The 14827-nt window shown below is 38.6% G+C and overlaps 6 protein-coding genes across 6 annotated transcripts; all 6 read right to left on the bottom strand.

Annotated features, from left to right (window-relative positions):
• Nucleotides 1-83: 83 nt before the first annotated feature.
• Nucleotides 84-1486, bottom strand: LOC107191805. Its single transcript, XM_015580921.1, has 5 exons — nt 998-1486; nt 809-869; nt 631-722; nt 373-487; nt 84-286 (listed from the first exon to the last, which is right to left on the bottom strand). Exons 1-5 carry the CDS (start codon nt 1046-1048, stop codon nt 183-185), a joined length of 423 nt encoding a protein of 140 aa, XP_015436407.1. The 5' UTR covers nt 1049-1486; the 3' UTR covers nt 84-182.
• Nucleotides 1487-1965: 479 nt separating this feature from the next.
• LOC107191801 (pheromone-binding protein Gp-9-like) lies at nt 1966-3726 on the bottom strand. Its single transcript, XM_015580915.1, has 5 exons — nt 3652-3726; nt 3205-3319; nt 2845-2960; nt 2646-2760; nt 1966-2147 (listed from the first exon to the last, which is right to left on the bottom strand). Exons 1-5 carry the CDS (start codon nt 3691-3693, stop codon nt 2056-2058), a joined length of 480 nt encoding a protein of 159 aa, XP_015436401.1. The 5' UTR covers nt 3694-3726; the 3' UTR covers nt 1966-2055.
• A 208-nt stretch (nt 3727-3934) lies between these two features.
• Nucleotides 3935-5335, bottom strand: LOC107191800. Its single transcript, XM_015580914.1, has 5 exons — nt 5261-5335; nt 4879-4993; nt 4388-4503; nt 4197-4311; nt 3935-4109 (listed from the first exon to the last, which is right to left on the bottom strand). Exons 1-5 carry the CDS (start codon nt 5300-5302, stop codon nt 4018-4020), a joined length of 480 nt encoding a protein of 159 aa, XP_015436400.1. The 5' UTR covers nt 5303-5335; the 3' UTR covers nt 3935-4017.
• Nucleotides 5336-9506: 4171 nt separating this feature from the next.
• Nucleotides 9507-11572, bottom strand: LOC107191804. Its single transcript, XM_015580920.1, has 5 exons — nt 11397-11572; nt 10929-11031; nt 10411-10502; nt 10065-10182; nt 9507-9663 (listed from the first exon to the last, which is right to left on the bottom strand). Exons 1-5 carry the CDS (start codon nt 11436-11438, stop codon nt 9590-9592), a joined length of 429 nt encoding a protein of 142 aa, XP_015436406.1. The 5' UTR covers nt 11439-11572; the 3' UTR covers nt 9507-9589.
• A 499-nt stretch (nt 11573-12071) lies between these two features.
• On the bottom strand, nt 12072-12897 carry LOC107191807. The gene is made up of 5 exons (XM_015580923.1): nt 12821-12897; nt 12667-12754; nt 12490-12581; nt 12287-12404; nt 12072-12198 (listed from the first exon to the last, which is right to left on the bottom strand). Exons 1-5 carry the CDS (start codon nt 12860-12862, stop codon nt 12131-12133), a joined length of 408 nt encoding a protein of 135 aa, XP_015436409.1. The 5' UTR covers nt 12863-12897; the 3' UTR covers nt 12072-12130.
• A 489-nt stretch (nt 12898-13386) lies between these two features.
• Nucleotides 13387-14705, bottom strand: LOC107191806. Its single transcript, XM_015580922.1, has 5 exons — nt 14619-14705; nt 14149-14242; nt 13890-13984; nt 13649-13763; nt 13387-13577 (listed from the first exon to the last, which is right to left on the bottom strand). The coding sequence occupies exons 1-5, from the start codon at nt 14658-14660 to the stop codon at nt 13513-13515; spliced, it is 411 nt and encodes a 136-aa protein (XP_015436408.1). The 5' UTR covers nt 14661-14705; the 3' UTR covers nt 13387-13512.
• Between the last annotated feature and the right edge of the window lie 122 nt (nt 14706-14827).

Below are 14827 nucleotides of genomic sequence, written 5' to 3'. Positions count from 1 at the left end.
AATTAGCAGACCTGGTCCTGAATTTTGGGCCGTAGCGCACGCAGAAAGAAAGTAAAACTCGAGCTTGAATTATACTTGTAACGTTTATTGTACACGTTGCAACTAAGTTATACTAATTTTCGATATTGTGAAGTTAACAAAATTTCAGTTGTACCGAAAAACGCGCTTTCCAAAACTGATCCTCATTGGTAAAACTTATCCAGTAGATTATGAAGAGGAAGTCGAAGGCGATCTATTCCGCATTTCATGAACATCTGGGCCACCATGCACTCGTCTTCCTGGGCGGCTGTTTAAAAGAATTTAGAGTGAGCGTAATAATATGTCGATCAGAGCATATTTATCGACTTATAGTGATTTGTCCATTCAGTTTACCATTTGCAACACATTCGTGGATACTCTGACGCAAATTCTCTTTCTCGTCGCTGTTTTGCATTATCTTGTCGATCCTGGCGTCGATAAGTTCCAGGTTTATGGCGTTGCCATTCATCTGAAATATTTAGATTCATGGTGATTCAATTCTGATTTGGATGAGACTTAAAAAAAAAAAAAACGAAAGAAACTCTTTTCTTTATTATAATTTATTTTCGTTCTATAAAGTCTAAGCTTTAAGAAGTTTAACGTGTTACGAACCAGGCCCATCTTCTGCAGGTAGCAAGCTGCGATGCAAGCACGCTTCCTGCTCCCCTCTTCGGTCTGATCGCGCAACAGTGCCGGTATATCGACTAATGAAATGGTAGAAAAATATTCATGATACATGTATCAGGCGTTGAAACGGTCTTAATTCATTTTAATGGTGATTCGTACTGACCTATCTGCACTCCCGCTTGCTCCAGGCACGAAGGTGGCATAACTTCGTCAGCTTGAACCATCTAAATGAAATTATGATTAATCGATAATTTAGTTGAAATGAATTCTTATGTTCACACCAGTAACATTAATGTAAAAAATAGTTGAATTGCAAATAGAAGTTGAGTAAGAAGTAGACAAGTAGATTTACCGTGTAACACACAAAGCTCAAAGCGCAGAGGAGGATCGCGGTGATTTTCATGGTGATGGTCCCTGAGTGTACTCAAATACAAGGTGTAGTTAGGATGAGCTTCGCTGAATGTGATTCTTTCGACTGACTCGGTGACGTTTCGAACTCGGTATTTATACTCGACAGCTGCACGTACCAGGCTCAATCGATGAGTGATAATGGTTTATGTAATTTAATTTTCCGGAAACATTGTAACCATTACTCGGATTACTCCGTGGAATCGTTCATTTAAGTCTGGTGCGTTTAGGAGTCTTCCAGTGCTCGGAATATTATGAAAACTATGTAGGTGATCGATCGTTTTCGTTTAACGTCAATAAAGTCTTCGTTAGGTCTTTGTGATAGTATCTTTTATTCTTCTCTCTTTTTTTTTTAACAATTATTCACTGCACTCTTGGGAGTTTTGCTTGATGCACTGCCTAACACTAGCAGAAAAATAATTGCACTGCCATGGTGTCATCGTTAGTTTGCAGAATTAATTGAAAAGAAAATGACACTGCAGAAATCGCAATCCACCTTCAAAATTCGAAGAGATGAAAAATGTAATCGAATAGACTATCACGTTCGTGAATATTATAGCATTAGTAACCGATAACCAATTTTCCGTCGATCAATAGGATGCAACAATTGGGTAGTCAATTATTCATAGAATGTATCGAAATATTTTTCAATAATTGCGTTTGAAATTTGCACTTCTCCCCATTATGAGTCCATGAAATTTCTGCTCTGCAATTTATAATTACGAATGCTCGATGCAGGACGACGGTTATAATGTAGGCAAATATAATCGGTAACTTACGTTTTTTCACCTGAACACGTTCGCTCGCCGACAAAGTGTACATTGATTATCTACAATACGATCTCACGTAAATGTTTATAATTGCAGCCGTGGTTTCATTCATACGGGATATATTTACATGAAAATTCGTTCGTGCTTTATAATTAATGAAGAAAACACACTTTAATTAGTGATTAACAAATCGTTACATATAAAAAGATTGTTTCTTGAATAGGTACATTTCCTAATCTCCGGAACCGAAGACAATTCGGCACTTAGTCACCATACACTTTAGAAATTCCACTACCACGTCGGTTTCATCGGTGATTTGTGTCACTGAAACAATAATTATAATTTATTAATTCGATCGTTTCATTCGTTCACTCTCTTCTATCGACACCTGACACGACAAGGGAGGAACAAAAGTCCTAACGCAGGATTTGTGTCTCTAAGATCCCGGTCAAAGCATCGCGATCATTTCTTATTTGAGTCAGTTATTATTAGACTGTGGATTTTTATGCAAAATAACATTTTATAAAATGATTTATAAGGACAAGAGGAAAAATAAAAATTTCCTTTTTCTCTAAAATATCTCATTGGATTAAGAATACAAAAGGATCTCGTTACATCCGATGAAAGTTTTGTCTTTCATTGTATTTCACAGAGCTCTATGGTTTACAAGTACATAAAATCTGCGGTCTAGTTATTAAAAATCGCAACGAAATGGAAAAAGTGAATAGTACAGCTTGTATACGATACGATTACGCTATATACGTATAATGTGTAGAATGCGCTAATACTTTTGTGCCTCGAAGTGTAATTAATGTTAATTACCTTCGCTGCTGCATTCGTTCATAATTCTGAGTAACGGCGTCCTCACTTCTGGTGGTACACCCATGGTATCAATGACTTGATGGATTTTCGACATTTGAATCTTCGGTCCCACCATCTGTAATCGTCGATCGGAAAGCAATTAAATCTTGCTTTCGCATCTCTTTACTCGAATACACGCGACAGAGACGAGACGACTCACCGTTCCTTGTAACTGAGCACAGCACACCAAGGCGCGGCTGGCTCTTTTCACGCCTTTTGAATCAATTTTCTCAGTTACTTCTTTCGTAACAACTTGTTCCAGATTTCCCATATCGTCTGCGAAGCAAAGATAAATACCGTTTATCTATTTTGTGATAAGTTTTATCTAGTTTAAAATAGTTTATAAAGTAGGACCCCCGTATCCGCGGATTCAATATGCGAGGTTTCACTTTCTTACAGTAATTAACAGTGGCACAATAGGCTTCGCTATCGAAGATCTAATTTTACACTATATCAATCACAAAATATTTTTTCTACCACTTATATTTAATGATTTCTTCAAGACAATAAAAAGGTTTACCCTCCGTTGCTCCTGTTTCACGAAGGCACGATTTGGCTTCATCCACCGTAATCGAGAAGAGGCGAGCTAACCCCACGTCCAGTTCGGTCCTAGTATTTGATGCTTGTACAGACACCTAAAATAATCATGTTTCACAAACTGTTTAACAGAAAGTAGTTTTGCAAGCGGAAAACTTGAAAAATTTATCGATTAATCTCGTCCGCTCCTGCTATTGAATAGACAAGAAACAAAATGAAAACGTTCATTGTAGAATAAGAGCGTAGTTAAGACGAAGTCGAAACGTTTCCATATTTATTCAGATTTTTAGCAGAAAGACAGATTACGAATGTATTCATTGCATAACAAGTATTTCAACGGTTCGAACGATTTATTGAGACGATACCATCGTTCACCGAATCATTCATGGCACCATGAACGTGGTCCAGGCAGTAAGTTGAGTGTACTTACCACCGCGAGTACGGTGAACATGAGCAGCTCCAGGTACCGCATGACTTTCGTTGATTTACCGTTGACACTGGGAAACTGATTCGATCAACTGACATCTAACGATTGGATCGCTTCATTTATATCCAATGAATGCAGGTCAAAGATACAAGATTATGTCACGTGGTCGTTGTTACGTTCGCAGAACATCATTTTTCAATTGCAGTTATCGCAAGTAATGTTTATAATTGTAACCGTGATTTCATTCATACGGGATATATTTACATGAAAATTCGTTCGTGCTGTATAATTAATGAAGAAAACACAATTTATTTAGCGATTAACAAATCGTTACATGTAAAAAGATCGTTTCTTGAATAGGTACATTTCTTAAACTTCGGAATCGAAGATAACTCGGCACTTAGCCACCGTACACTTTAGAAATTCCACCATCACGTCGGTCTCTACGGTGATTTGTGTCACTGAAACAATAATTGTTATATGCGAAAATATAATGTGTAAAATGCGCCAATACTTTTGTGCCTCGAGGTGTAATTCATGTTAATTACCTTCGTTGTTGCATTCGGTCATAATTCTGAGTAGCGGCAACTTCACTTCTGGTGGTACACCCATGTTATCAATGATTACGTGGACTTTCGACATTTGAATCTTCGGTCCCACCATCTGTAATCGTCGATCGAAAAGCAATTAAATCTTGCTTTCGCATCTCTTTACTCGAATACACGCGATAGAGACTCACCGTTCCTTCTAACTGAGCACAGCACACCAAGGCGCGGCTGGCTCTTTTCACGCCTTCTTGATCAATTCTTTCAGTTAATTCTTTCGTAACAAGACGTTGCAAATTTCTCATATCGTCTGCGAAGCAAAGATAAATCCCGTTTATCTATTTTAAATTACTTTGTAAAGTAGGACCGCCGTATCCGCGGATTCAATATCCGAGGTTTCACTTTTCCGCGATTGATGGCGGCTCGAACAAATTGCATTTAAATATGTAATCTATCTCTAATAAGTATTTCCCCTGCGATAACCTAATTTACATGTCGATGTTTAGATTTTGGTATCCGCGAAAGGCCTTGGAACCAATCCCCCGCGGATAGGGGGTCTTGTAATAATTAACAATGGCACAATAGGCTTCGCTATCGAAGATCCAATGTTACAATATATTCATCGCACAATATTTTTTCTACCACTTATATTTAATGATTTCCTTAAGACAATAAGAAAGTTTACCCTCCGTTGTTCCCGTGTCACGAAGGCACGATTCGGCTTCGGCCACCGTGATCGAGAAGAGGCGAGCTAAACCCACGTCCATTTCGTTCCTATAATTTGATGCTTGTACAGACACCTGAAATAATCATGTTTCACAAACCGTTTAACGGAAAGTAGTTTTGCAGGCGGCAAACTTGATAAATCTATCGATTAATCTCGTCCCCTCCTGCTATTGAATAGACAAGAAACAAAATGAAAACGTTCATTGTAGAATAAGAGCGTAGTTAAGACGCAGACGAAACGTTGCCATACTTATTGACATTATTAGCAGAAAGACAGATTACGAATATATTCATTGCATAACAAGTATTTCAACGGTTCGAACGATTAAGATGATACTTACCACCGCGAATACGGTGAACGTGAGCAGCTCCAGGTACCGCATGACTTCCGTTGATTTATCGTTGACACTACGAAACTGATTCGATCAACTGACATCTAACGATTGGATCGCTTCATTTATACCCATTGAATGCAGGTCAAAGATACAAGATTATGTCTCGTGGCGGTTGTTGCGTTCGCAGATCATCATTTTTCAATTGCAGTTATCGTAAGAATAATGTTAGATTCTGAAGGAAATTGGTCCTACGAAGTAGTCGTAATTTCCATTCTTTACCTTCGTGTGCTTGCGATTCACCGTTGTCAACATTTTTTACAGACATTTCGGGTGATATAAATTGATTATGCGTAAACCAAGCATATTTGTTTTGCTTCAATTCCATGAAGCGAATTCTTTGGAAGACGGTGGAAAATTTCAGTAGAAAAGTTCAATCTGTTTTTCATCGATCTTCGTTGGAAACTATACATGAAAAATATAGGATTCTTCGAAGCTGCGTTAGTGTATGTAAAAATAGCTGAACATTTCTAGGTCATTGTAGTGACATTCTAGAGAATTGGTACGCAGTAGTAACAAATCAAAATATGTTCGTTTATTTCCGAGAAAACATTTAGATAGAGCCTGTACTTTAATTACAAAAGATTTGGTAAAATACGATCCAGTTTATCCGCATTCATATATCTTTACAGAAAAGAAATGAAAGTATTAACAATATCACTCTTCTATAGCTGAATAATTCAATGCAATTCTTACATAATTACTCGAAGCCTGATACTATAGACTATAAACAATACGAATATTGTGAATAGTAATAAAAATATGTGGTTTTATTACATTTTTTTATTGAAATATCAATTAATCAGTAGCGAAAGGTGCTGTTTTGTTGTTGACCAAGGTGTCTTGACTTCCTAATTCGTTGTCTTGATGTTACAATTCTTCAATGATTTTATCAGTCATTGAACAATCGTTCAACCGTGACGTATCTGTCGCAGCATGCACAAGGTGAAGGCGCGAGCCACATCGCATTTATCAGAATCCACTTTCGCTGAAATGTTTAAAATAATTAGCACGCTTATCGGTTACGACTAAAACGATTCTCGATTTGGAACAGAAACGAGATAATAATGCTGTATCCGCACGATTGTATTTTGTTTCAACCGTAATCGAACAGTAAATATTATTGTTTATTCAGTAACTTCTGAGAATGCTCATAATTCATACGACGAATTATGCTTCTTTTAAAACAATTTCATAAATTTTTCACGGAGCTTACCGTTATCGACACATTTGCTGAACTCTCCTTTTAACTCAGGACTCATAGGGATATTGTTCTTTTCGGCTACTTGCAATAAACTGTCCAGTTGAATTTTATCGTTCTGCATCTGCAACAGTTACATAATTTTTTAGAATCCTGAATATCTTTTCATTTACTAAAAAAAAAAAATGTAAACGATTAATTAAAAATCGAATCACGAAGTATACTTACGATGTTCGATTTCTCGAAAATGCAGGCCACGAAGCAACTCAACGTGTTTAACAATTTCTTCTCATTATCGTTCAGATGTTCATTGCGGATAAGCTTTTGAATCTTTGACATATCGACTACAAGAAATGCAGTGCATACAGTAAGTGCTTCTAAATAATTGTACAAGTCTAATTTATGCTTTCAAAAACGAGTAATGTTAACATTAGGATTGTGTTCGTTTTACAACTTTCGAACGGTCAATCTCAAATTTTTCTTATTTTCTGAAGAGTGATCGCAATCTGAATGTTTACAAAATGTACAGCGAGCTTCAGACTAGAGGCATGAAATCGTAACGTAAAGAACACAATGATCGATTCCATTCATTTAGATACTATAGTTAGGGATTCATATGGACCAAGCACAGGTACCTTTAGTACACATTAAATTTCATTAATTCGAGCTTCATAGTACTCAAAACTATCAGTAATGATAACATAAGCGCAGTACGTACTTTCCCCCAATTTATGTTCCTGTGTACATTCATCGAGTTGATCCTTCGATATATCCAGAAAACTCGCCAATCGTTGTATACTGTGTTCTCCGATCGCTACCTAAATCATCGAATGCCAGATCATTCACGAATCATTATTCATGTTTCATACCACACACGTTATACAGAATCGTCTGGCACAATTAGATTTGCATGCGTTTGTTACGTGAATTATGTAAATTAATACAGAGTATGACATACGTCTACGTTCAAAATATACGATGTTTCTTATGTACTCACGGTGCTGACGAGAACACAAAGGAGAACCAGAACGCTCTTCATCGCTTCCAGTGTAATACAGAGTTGTGAAAGAGACAGAAACCGCGTGTCCTCGCGAATATTTTGCAAACTGTAACGAATCGTCGCGAGCCACCGGGCTTTATATTTCTCCTCGACGGATCAGATTTTAAACAAATTCGTGTTACTGTTGTTTTGCATGCGATGTTCGGCGGGAAATTAGTCAGCGAAAAACTAACTCCGCCCGAACGACAGAGACCAGTGACGGGTTGACGACAATGGCTCAATCGTACAGACGACGATATTGTTTAATCAACGGTTCCGCGATCGTTCCTTGATCGCCAGTATCCATAGCGTCTCTGTCAATTCAAGTGCCTAAATTAATTCCTGAAAGTCATTTCGCTATTATTAGGTATACAAATTAATTCGTGGCCTTCTTTTCATAAACGTTATTCTTTATTTACAACAAACAAAAATACAGTCTTGTCCTGAAAATATTCCCCATTATTTTCTACACATGTACGCCAATTCTCGGGCAGTTGGCAAAATCCAACTGAAAACAATAATGGTGGTTTTGAATCCATAATTAATCGTGGGAGAAATTAATTTGTACACCTAATATCCTCGTGACACCCGGTACGTAGTCCCGTTTTAAACATCCACCGTCCCGGTCTCTTTTTCTCCGTGGATCCACGGATCGCTTAACATTCCGTCTGGTTCGCCGGCAGTTCCATCGGAAATGTAGACAGCCGTCTGTAATCGCTCGCAAAGCCGACCATTTGCAAAAGTGTCTCTCAGGCGTTTGCCGCGCGTCCCGCCGCGTAAAGTCGCCCCCGTAACTTTATTCCATGGTGTGTATATGCGAGGCAACTTCGTACCATTACGGTCGGGGGTACATTATACCGCCTCGCAACGTGAGTCGCGTACGCTAACGCGATCCCTGGCCTCGTCTTCGCTGGTGTTAAAGTTCGCGGCGTCTCGGGACCGTGTCATAAACGGAGGACAAGTTTACGGTGTACCGTGTGCATCGATTGGCACGACGAAACTACCATTTACGGAACCGAACACCGATAAAACGACGGTTTTTGTTTCTATTTTTATAGAACAGCAACATGGACGATGCACCGAGGGAGGATCCACTGTTATTACAGCCATGAATCCCGTTTGAACTTCTGCAATTTATCGGTATCGTTTCTTTTCGCGTATCTGTCTACTGTCGGGTCATTTTTTTAAATAGATTATACGGATTTTTTTTTTACAAATGGTGGAACTTTTTTTAATGGAACAGGGGTGTAGATGTTGCATCAAGGGAGGATCTATTATTATTACAGCCATAAATTCTGTGTGAATTTTTGCAATTTATCGGTATTATTCCCTTTCGCGTATCTTTCTAATGTACGGTCATTTTTTAAACAGTATTATACGGATTTGTTTTGTTTTTAGAAATGACAGAAGTTTAATATAGGCAAAGCTTTGTTTGCCCACTCTTTGAATCTCGAGTTTTCTACGAATTTTATTTTTGTACGTGTATATCATTCCTTATTTTTCGAGATCTGTATGTTGTAGAGGAATATTCGAGCTGATAGATTTTTTGCGTAAATGTATTTACATCGATAGGTGTCGATGTTATACCGGGTGGTCGAAGCATTAGATCGTCCTGCGTTAAAATGCATGCTGTGTGCCGTGGTCCCGAGTGCAGCTTAATTATTCATAACGCGTTAACGTCGCTTTGTTTATTCATAAGCGGGATCTCCGGTGTCTGTGTAAGTGGCCCCGGATCGTCCGCCTCCTTAATCTCATTTTTATTAATGGAAGGCTTCTAAAAGGTCCGACGATGTTTTACGATCGGTTCGAGCAACACTTCGCTCGCAAGTTGCACATTTTATTGAAAGAGCTTTCTTGAAAAGGGTCAGAGAAATGTTATAAAAGAAGAACAAGAGAAACAGTTGCTTCGTAAAAAGGGAGGTGAAAAGAATCTGCGACGATCGATTACCTAGATCATTTTATTGAATATAATATACGGGATTAATTCCGAACGATTACAAGTTAAAGATCTCCTATGGGAAATCCTTGCTGCTCCATCTTATGCGAAGAGCTTTTTTATGTAGCAATCGGTGTACAGGTTGCCAATGTTGCATTCGTCAGTCTCACCCTTGACTGTAATGAAAAAGCGTGCGTCGCGTTAAGAGGAACGTATTAATAAATATTTTCACTCTCGAGCAACCGATTGAGCAATCCTACTGTAAACTTTTTACATGTACGACCGAGACATCTTGAAACTCAGATCGAGTTCTGTGCGGGTATCGACTTGACATCGGAAAAAACGATCTGCGATCTACGAAGAGCAAAACTCAATCAGTTGCTCGAGTATTAAGAAATTTATAAAAAGATGTGTCGTTCTTTTGTTTCTTTAGACTATAAATAAATAGTCTTCTGCGGCAACATTTTCAGAAATGAAACTATCGGAGTGATACAGTTCTCGTCGAACGCATAACAACTAGTTTTTCTCCCGAGAATAAGGCTCTCGAGTGGACACATAACTTTAGACTGTTACTTACTGTCATCAAGGCAGTCGGTCGCGATCTTCTTCACAATTACGATGTCTTCAGGTTTATCAGCGTGTACGGTTTCAATCATCTTGTTTATTGGCTCCAGATGAAAGTCAGTCCCTTGTATCTGATGACGAAAAAAAGGGTTAACACTCGGTTACTGAAATTTATGCCAAATTAATATTTGGTTTAACATTTATTTCAGTATTTGAAATAAATTTATCGAGCGGTCGAAGGCCTTTACCTCTAAATTGCTTTTTCCCCTAGAGGAAGCCGAGTCTATGGGACATTTAGGTTATTACGATCTACAGAAAAGGGCTCCTGTTTCGTGCTATATTTTCGAAAATTCACTTACTACGCCGAATCGTTTCATGACGCACGCCTTCATGCAACCCAACTGTTTCATGTCCATTCCTCCGCCTCCTTTTTGAATGGCCGTAACTTGTTCTAGAACCAAGAAATTTCAACGATTATCAGATTGTCGTACTGTCTCGATTTATTCTGACGGTCGGCTCATTCGTAACAAAAGAACAATCGGTTTACGTATAAAAGTGCGTACACTAAACGCCAAATAAGACCATACCTCCGAAATGAATAATTTCGATCTTGTTTGCGCATATTCCTCTCGGTTACTTTAATTACCAACGTCTTAAACAATTGAGCATCATTATGCCTTGTGTGGCATTACACATCGAGTGACTGTGAAGTACAAACGTGCCAATTCGTAAGTATTCGTGTCTCGAGAAATACTTCATTATGTCACCCGGTGTATTAGACAAATTCTATCGCCCATGTTAGAGAGACCTCTGGTGCTCATTCCAGCTACAGTTATAGTCTTATTTGGCGTTTAGTGTATGGATAAAATTACTTCACCTTCTGTTACATGGAATTCTTCCGCGCATGGCTTCATGTCCGGCATCAGGTATTCCATGTATTTGGGTATGATGCTATCTTGATCCAAACCGCGCACGGCCGTCTGGAAATGAAATTCCATAAGTATTTTCAAATGGCGAGTGCATTGAATTCATAAATAAGCGAAATTATAATCGTGAACAAGTGATGTGACTCTTTTGTAACTTTATTAAAAATCCCCCGTTGATTTCATAGTATCTATATGTAGGATCAACGATACGATTTCGATCGGAACGATAAATTTTCGCCACATGTGACCAAAGTTACACCAGGGAATAAAAGTAGTGTAATTAATTTTTTTTGCTCTCTGCATCTATTTGTTCTCACTGGACAAGCAGATTCGATGCATTTATAGCATTTACACGATTCATCGAAATGCAATGTATGTATATTCTCGTAGACGCCAGATCTGAATTGTCGAGCACTTACCGCAGCGGCCAACAGGCATGTCATAGCGAGGATGGTCTTCATGGTTTCAAGCGATATTTATCGGGGTTCGATCGACTCTGACACGCAAGGCAGATATTTCCCAGAATAGTTTCGTCGACTGTTGATCGCTGTTCCCCCGAGACGACATTTATATAGGAAACGCAACGGCAGGTGTCACGGGCTGACAGTGTACAGCAGGAAACGAGATAATTCCCTCGATTTACCCGATTTACGTAAGACACAACCAAGTACACCCGAAACGTTCTCATTACCGCCGGCTACGTGTCGGATTTGTCACGAGAAATGATTGTTTGTAATCACGAAACGAGCCAGTTTATGGAAGTTATGGGATCGAAACGGTGGCATTAAGACGACATCGTAACCCGCGACACCTGTAATTATTCTCGGGGGCGATGGGTACCGAGCGAAAAATCACTCCTCACGATAGTTTAGCTTCTTGTCCTTCTTCGTGGGAAGTCACGAACGAACGAGAAATTCAGAGAGGGTCCACCTCGGTTTCGTTTAGTTAATGATAATTTAAATAGCTATACGACAAAGATTGGAGAACCTCGTTAATTAGACTTCAAAGTTTCCTACGATTCACTGATTCTTAATATTCAGTTTGATTGAATGATTGTCCAGTTCTGATGTCTGTTATATTGTGGAAATTGTGTTTATTTCTATTTCTTACTGTGGCGTAGTGAACACCTACGCCGATCACCTCTGATTTACTTCTAGTGTTTGTCCAGGAAACAGTCGACGAAGGCATACGCCATTTTGCATTCGTCCGATACAGGTTTCACTGAGGACAGGATCAATCATGGAATCATATTCTTCGTATTTAATGATTCATTTTTTTTTTCCTCTATGTATGCAATTATTTTATTCACCTTTTTCGATGCATTCGGCCCCAGATTTTTGCAACTTCTGAACCACTTCCGGTTGGTCGGCGTGCACCATCTTGATGACATTGTTCAGTTTGTCCGCGTCTATCTTCGAATCTTTCAGCTTGAATTCATGGAACAGAAATTACAGCGGGTTCGTAAAATTTTCTCACCTGAACAATTGTTCAACTTTCAATTTACAGACATACTATGTTCAGTAGTTTCATCGTGCAAGCACGATGACACGTAGCTTTGTCCAAGCCCATTGCGGCGTCCTTGTCGAAGATCTCTCGCGGAGTCTCTGAAGCATTTCAATTAAAATGGAATATCTCTCAGATTTTAATTATAACGTTATAAAAAAAACCAAAGCAAGATTTATTTCTTACGCTCGGTGAAACCATTTTCCTTTCCGCACGTTAGAATTTGATCCTTCATAGGTTCCAGGTAGAGATCAGCATGATCCGCGCTGGCAAACTTGAATGTTAACGAAGAGATTATTAGTTCAATTTTCAATACAGAGCCGTGCAATTTCGTACTTACTGCAGCGAACAAGAGGAACACAGCGACCAGAGTACTCTTCATGTTGAGTTGACAGGAATTCCCGCAGATGGATAATATTCTCGACGAACAGAGGTTTCTCAAGCATCGATCGCGATACTTATACCGTGTGTGCAATAGCAAAAAATATATCGTGATTGACAGGCTCGGCCTTTCGTATTTCTTGCAAAAAAATCCGTAATCACCGGTTGGAACATCTCAATTATATTTTTCTATTCTCTAGTCTTTAAGTGAACCTTGAAACACGTTGCGGTCTACATCGGGATTAATTAAAAAGATATTATGCGTTGTGTAATAAATCCAGAATGGTTTAACCAACAATTTTCGGAAATCTAGAACTATTGTTTCGAAAATTTCAAGGAAAAATATAGAATGCTAAATAATTTGTCAAAGTAGGATCCATGCAACGTGTTATTTTTGCCAGAGAATCTTGTACAGTTTAGTAGACAAAAAATTCCTTCAGGTGGCAATTAATTATCTACAGAAATTGCATGTCGAAAAGGAGGTTGCGATGGATATAAGGGTGATTTATCAGTGGTTCACAACAATTGTATTTTCATCTAGTTATTATTTGCTTTAAAGCACAGTTAAATTTATACAATTATATAAGGATTTCTCCCATACACCCTCGATTTTGTAAAACTCGATGTTCCAAAAGGACACGTTGTATCTTCTTACTCCTTGTGAGTGCAAGCCATGAAAGCCGACGCGACTTCGCATTCGTTGGTTATGTCTTTCACTGCGAATATAGTAAGTGGATTTAGATTCAGTCTCATCGATATTACCGTTACCTAATAACCAAACCCTCACCTTCCTCGACGCAGGACGCCATCACCTTTGTTTTTTCGGCCAATTTATCGTCATCTGTGTACACGATTTTCAACGTTTCTTGCAACTTTTCCATCACCACCTGAGTACCGTCCATCTGAAAATAAATTTATTTATTTATATTTATATACTATATATTCGGAAGATGCACTTCATTTTCTTTTATTTCAAGGAAATTCAGAATTGTACAAAGGTTCACATGTTCATGGGAAATTTTACTTACAACCCCCATTCGTTTCATTATGCAGGCCAGCAAGCAAGCAGCTTTATCTTTGTTCTCGCCGCTCAATTTGGTGTCATCCCACGTCGACCACTCGGCTAAAAATGTGCATAATTCGTTTAATAATAGTAGGCATATTTCTAGTGACGCAGAACGCACGGTAGATCGATGTGCAGTCGTAAAGTGTCTTTCGAGATCGGGAATAGATTTGGAAAAGGAAAACGAAAGGGCTGCGCGACTCAATTGAACGATTAAAACGTACGTGGTAACTGTAATTCCTCAGTGCACGATCCTACGTGTTCGTTTATAAGTTCCGCTATCTTCTTTTCCTCCTCCGTGTCACTTCGCACCACTGCCTAGAATGTGCATTACACTTCAAACGATCTCTACACAATGTCATTTTGTAACAATCAAAATCTTGTGGAATGCATATCATTTTCTTTTATTTCAAGGGAAAAAACAAATCAATCTTTCTTTCAGCCGTTTGTATTATCTCAGAAGAATTTCAAGAGGATTCACTCAATGTATTCGTCACTCGATTCGATTTCCTTAACATCGAACGTCTTATTAATACGTTTCTACTGACACTGTTATTAACCAGTCTTTTTATATGAAATAAAAACAAACAGATCTTTACGAAAAAGTCGACGGGTGAAGCGTTAAATGGAAGCCGCGGGCGATTTCGAAGTTGAACATCGAGCGACGTATCAGTTTTTGTGTTCCTCTACTCACCGCGAAAAGGAAGACAGTGCAGATCACCAATAGAGACTTCATTCTCGATCGTCTTGAAATTTCACACGTCGTCAGGAATAACCAGAAACTAACTGATGCCTGTCGATGCCTGAACACGACATTTATATGGCGTGGAAATCTGTCGAACCGTAGGTGTTAGATCCTATTGCGAAATAACAGGAAGAGAAATAATTGCTCTGGCTATCTGA

This window comes from Dufourea novaeangliae, unplaced genomic scaffold, assembly GCF_001272555.1.
Source record: "Dufourea novaeangliae isolate 0120121106 unplaced genomic scaffold, ASM127255v1 scaffold228, whole genome shotgun sequence".
In the NCBI taxonomy this organism is placed as follows: domain Eukaryota; kingdom Metazoa; phylum Arthropoda; class Insecta; order Hymenoptera; family Halictidae; genus Dufourea; species Dufourea novaeangliae.
The sequence above is the reverse complement of the archived record's forward strand: the minus strand, read 5'-3'. Positions and strand labels throughout refer to the sequence as shown.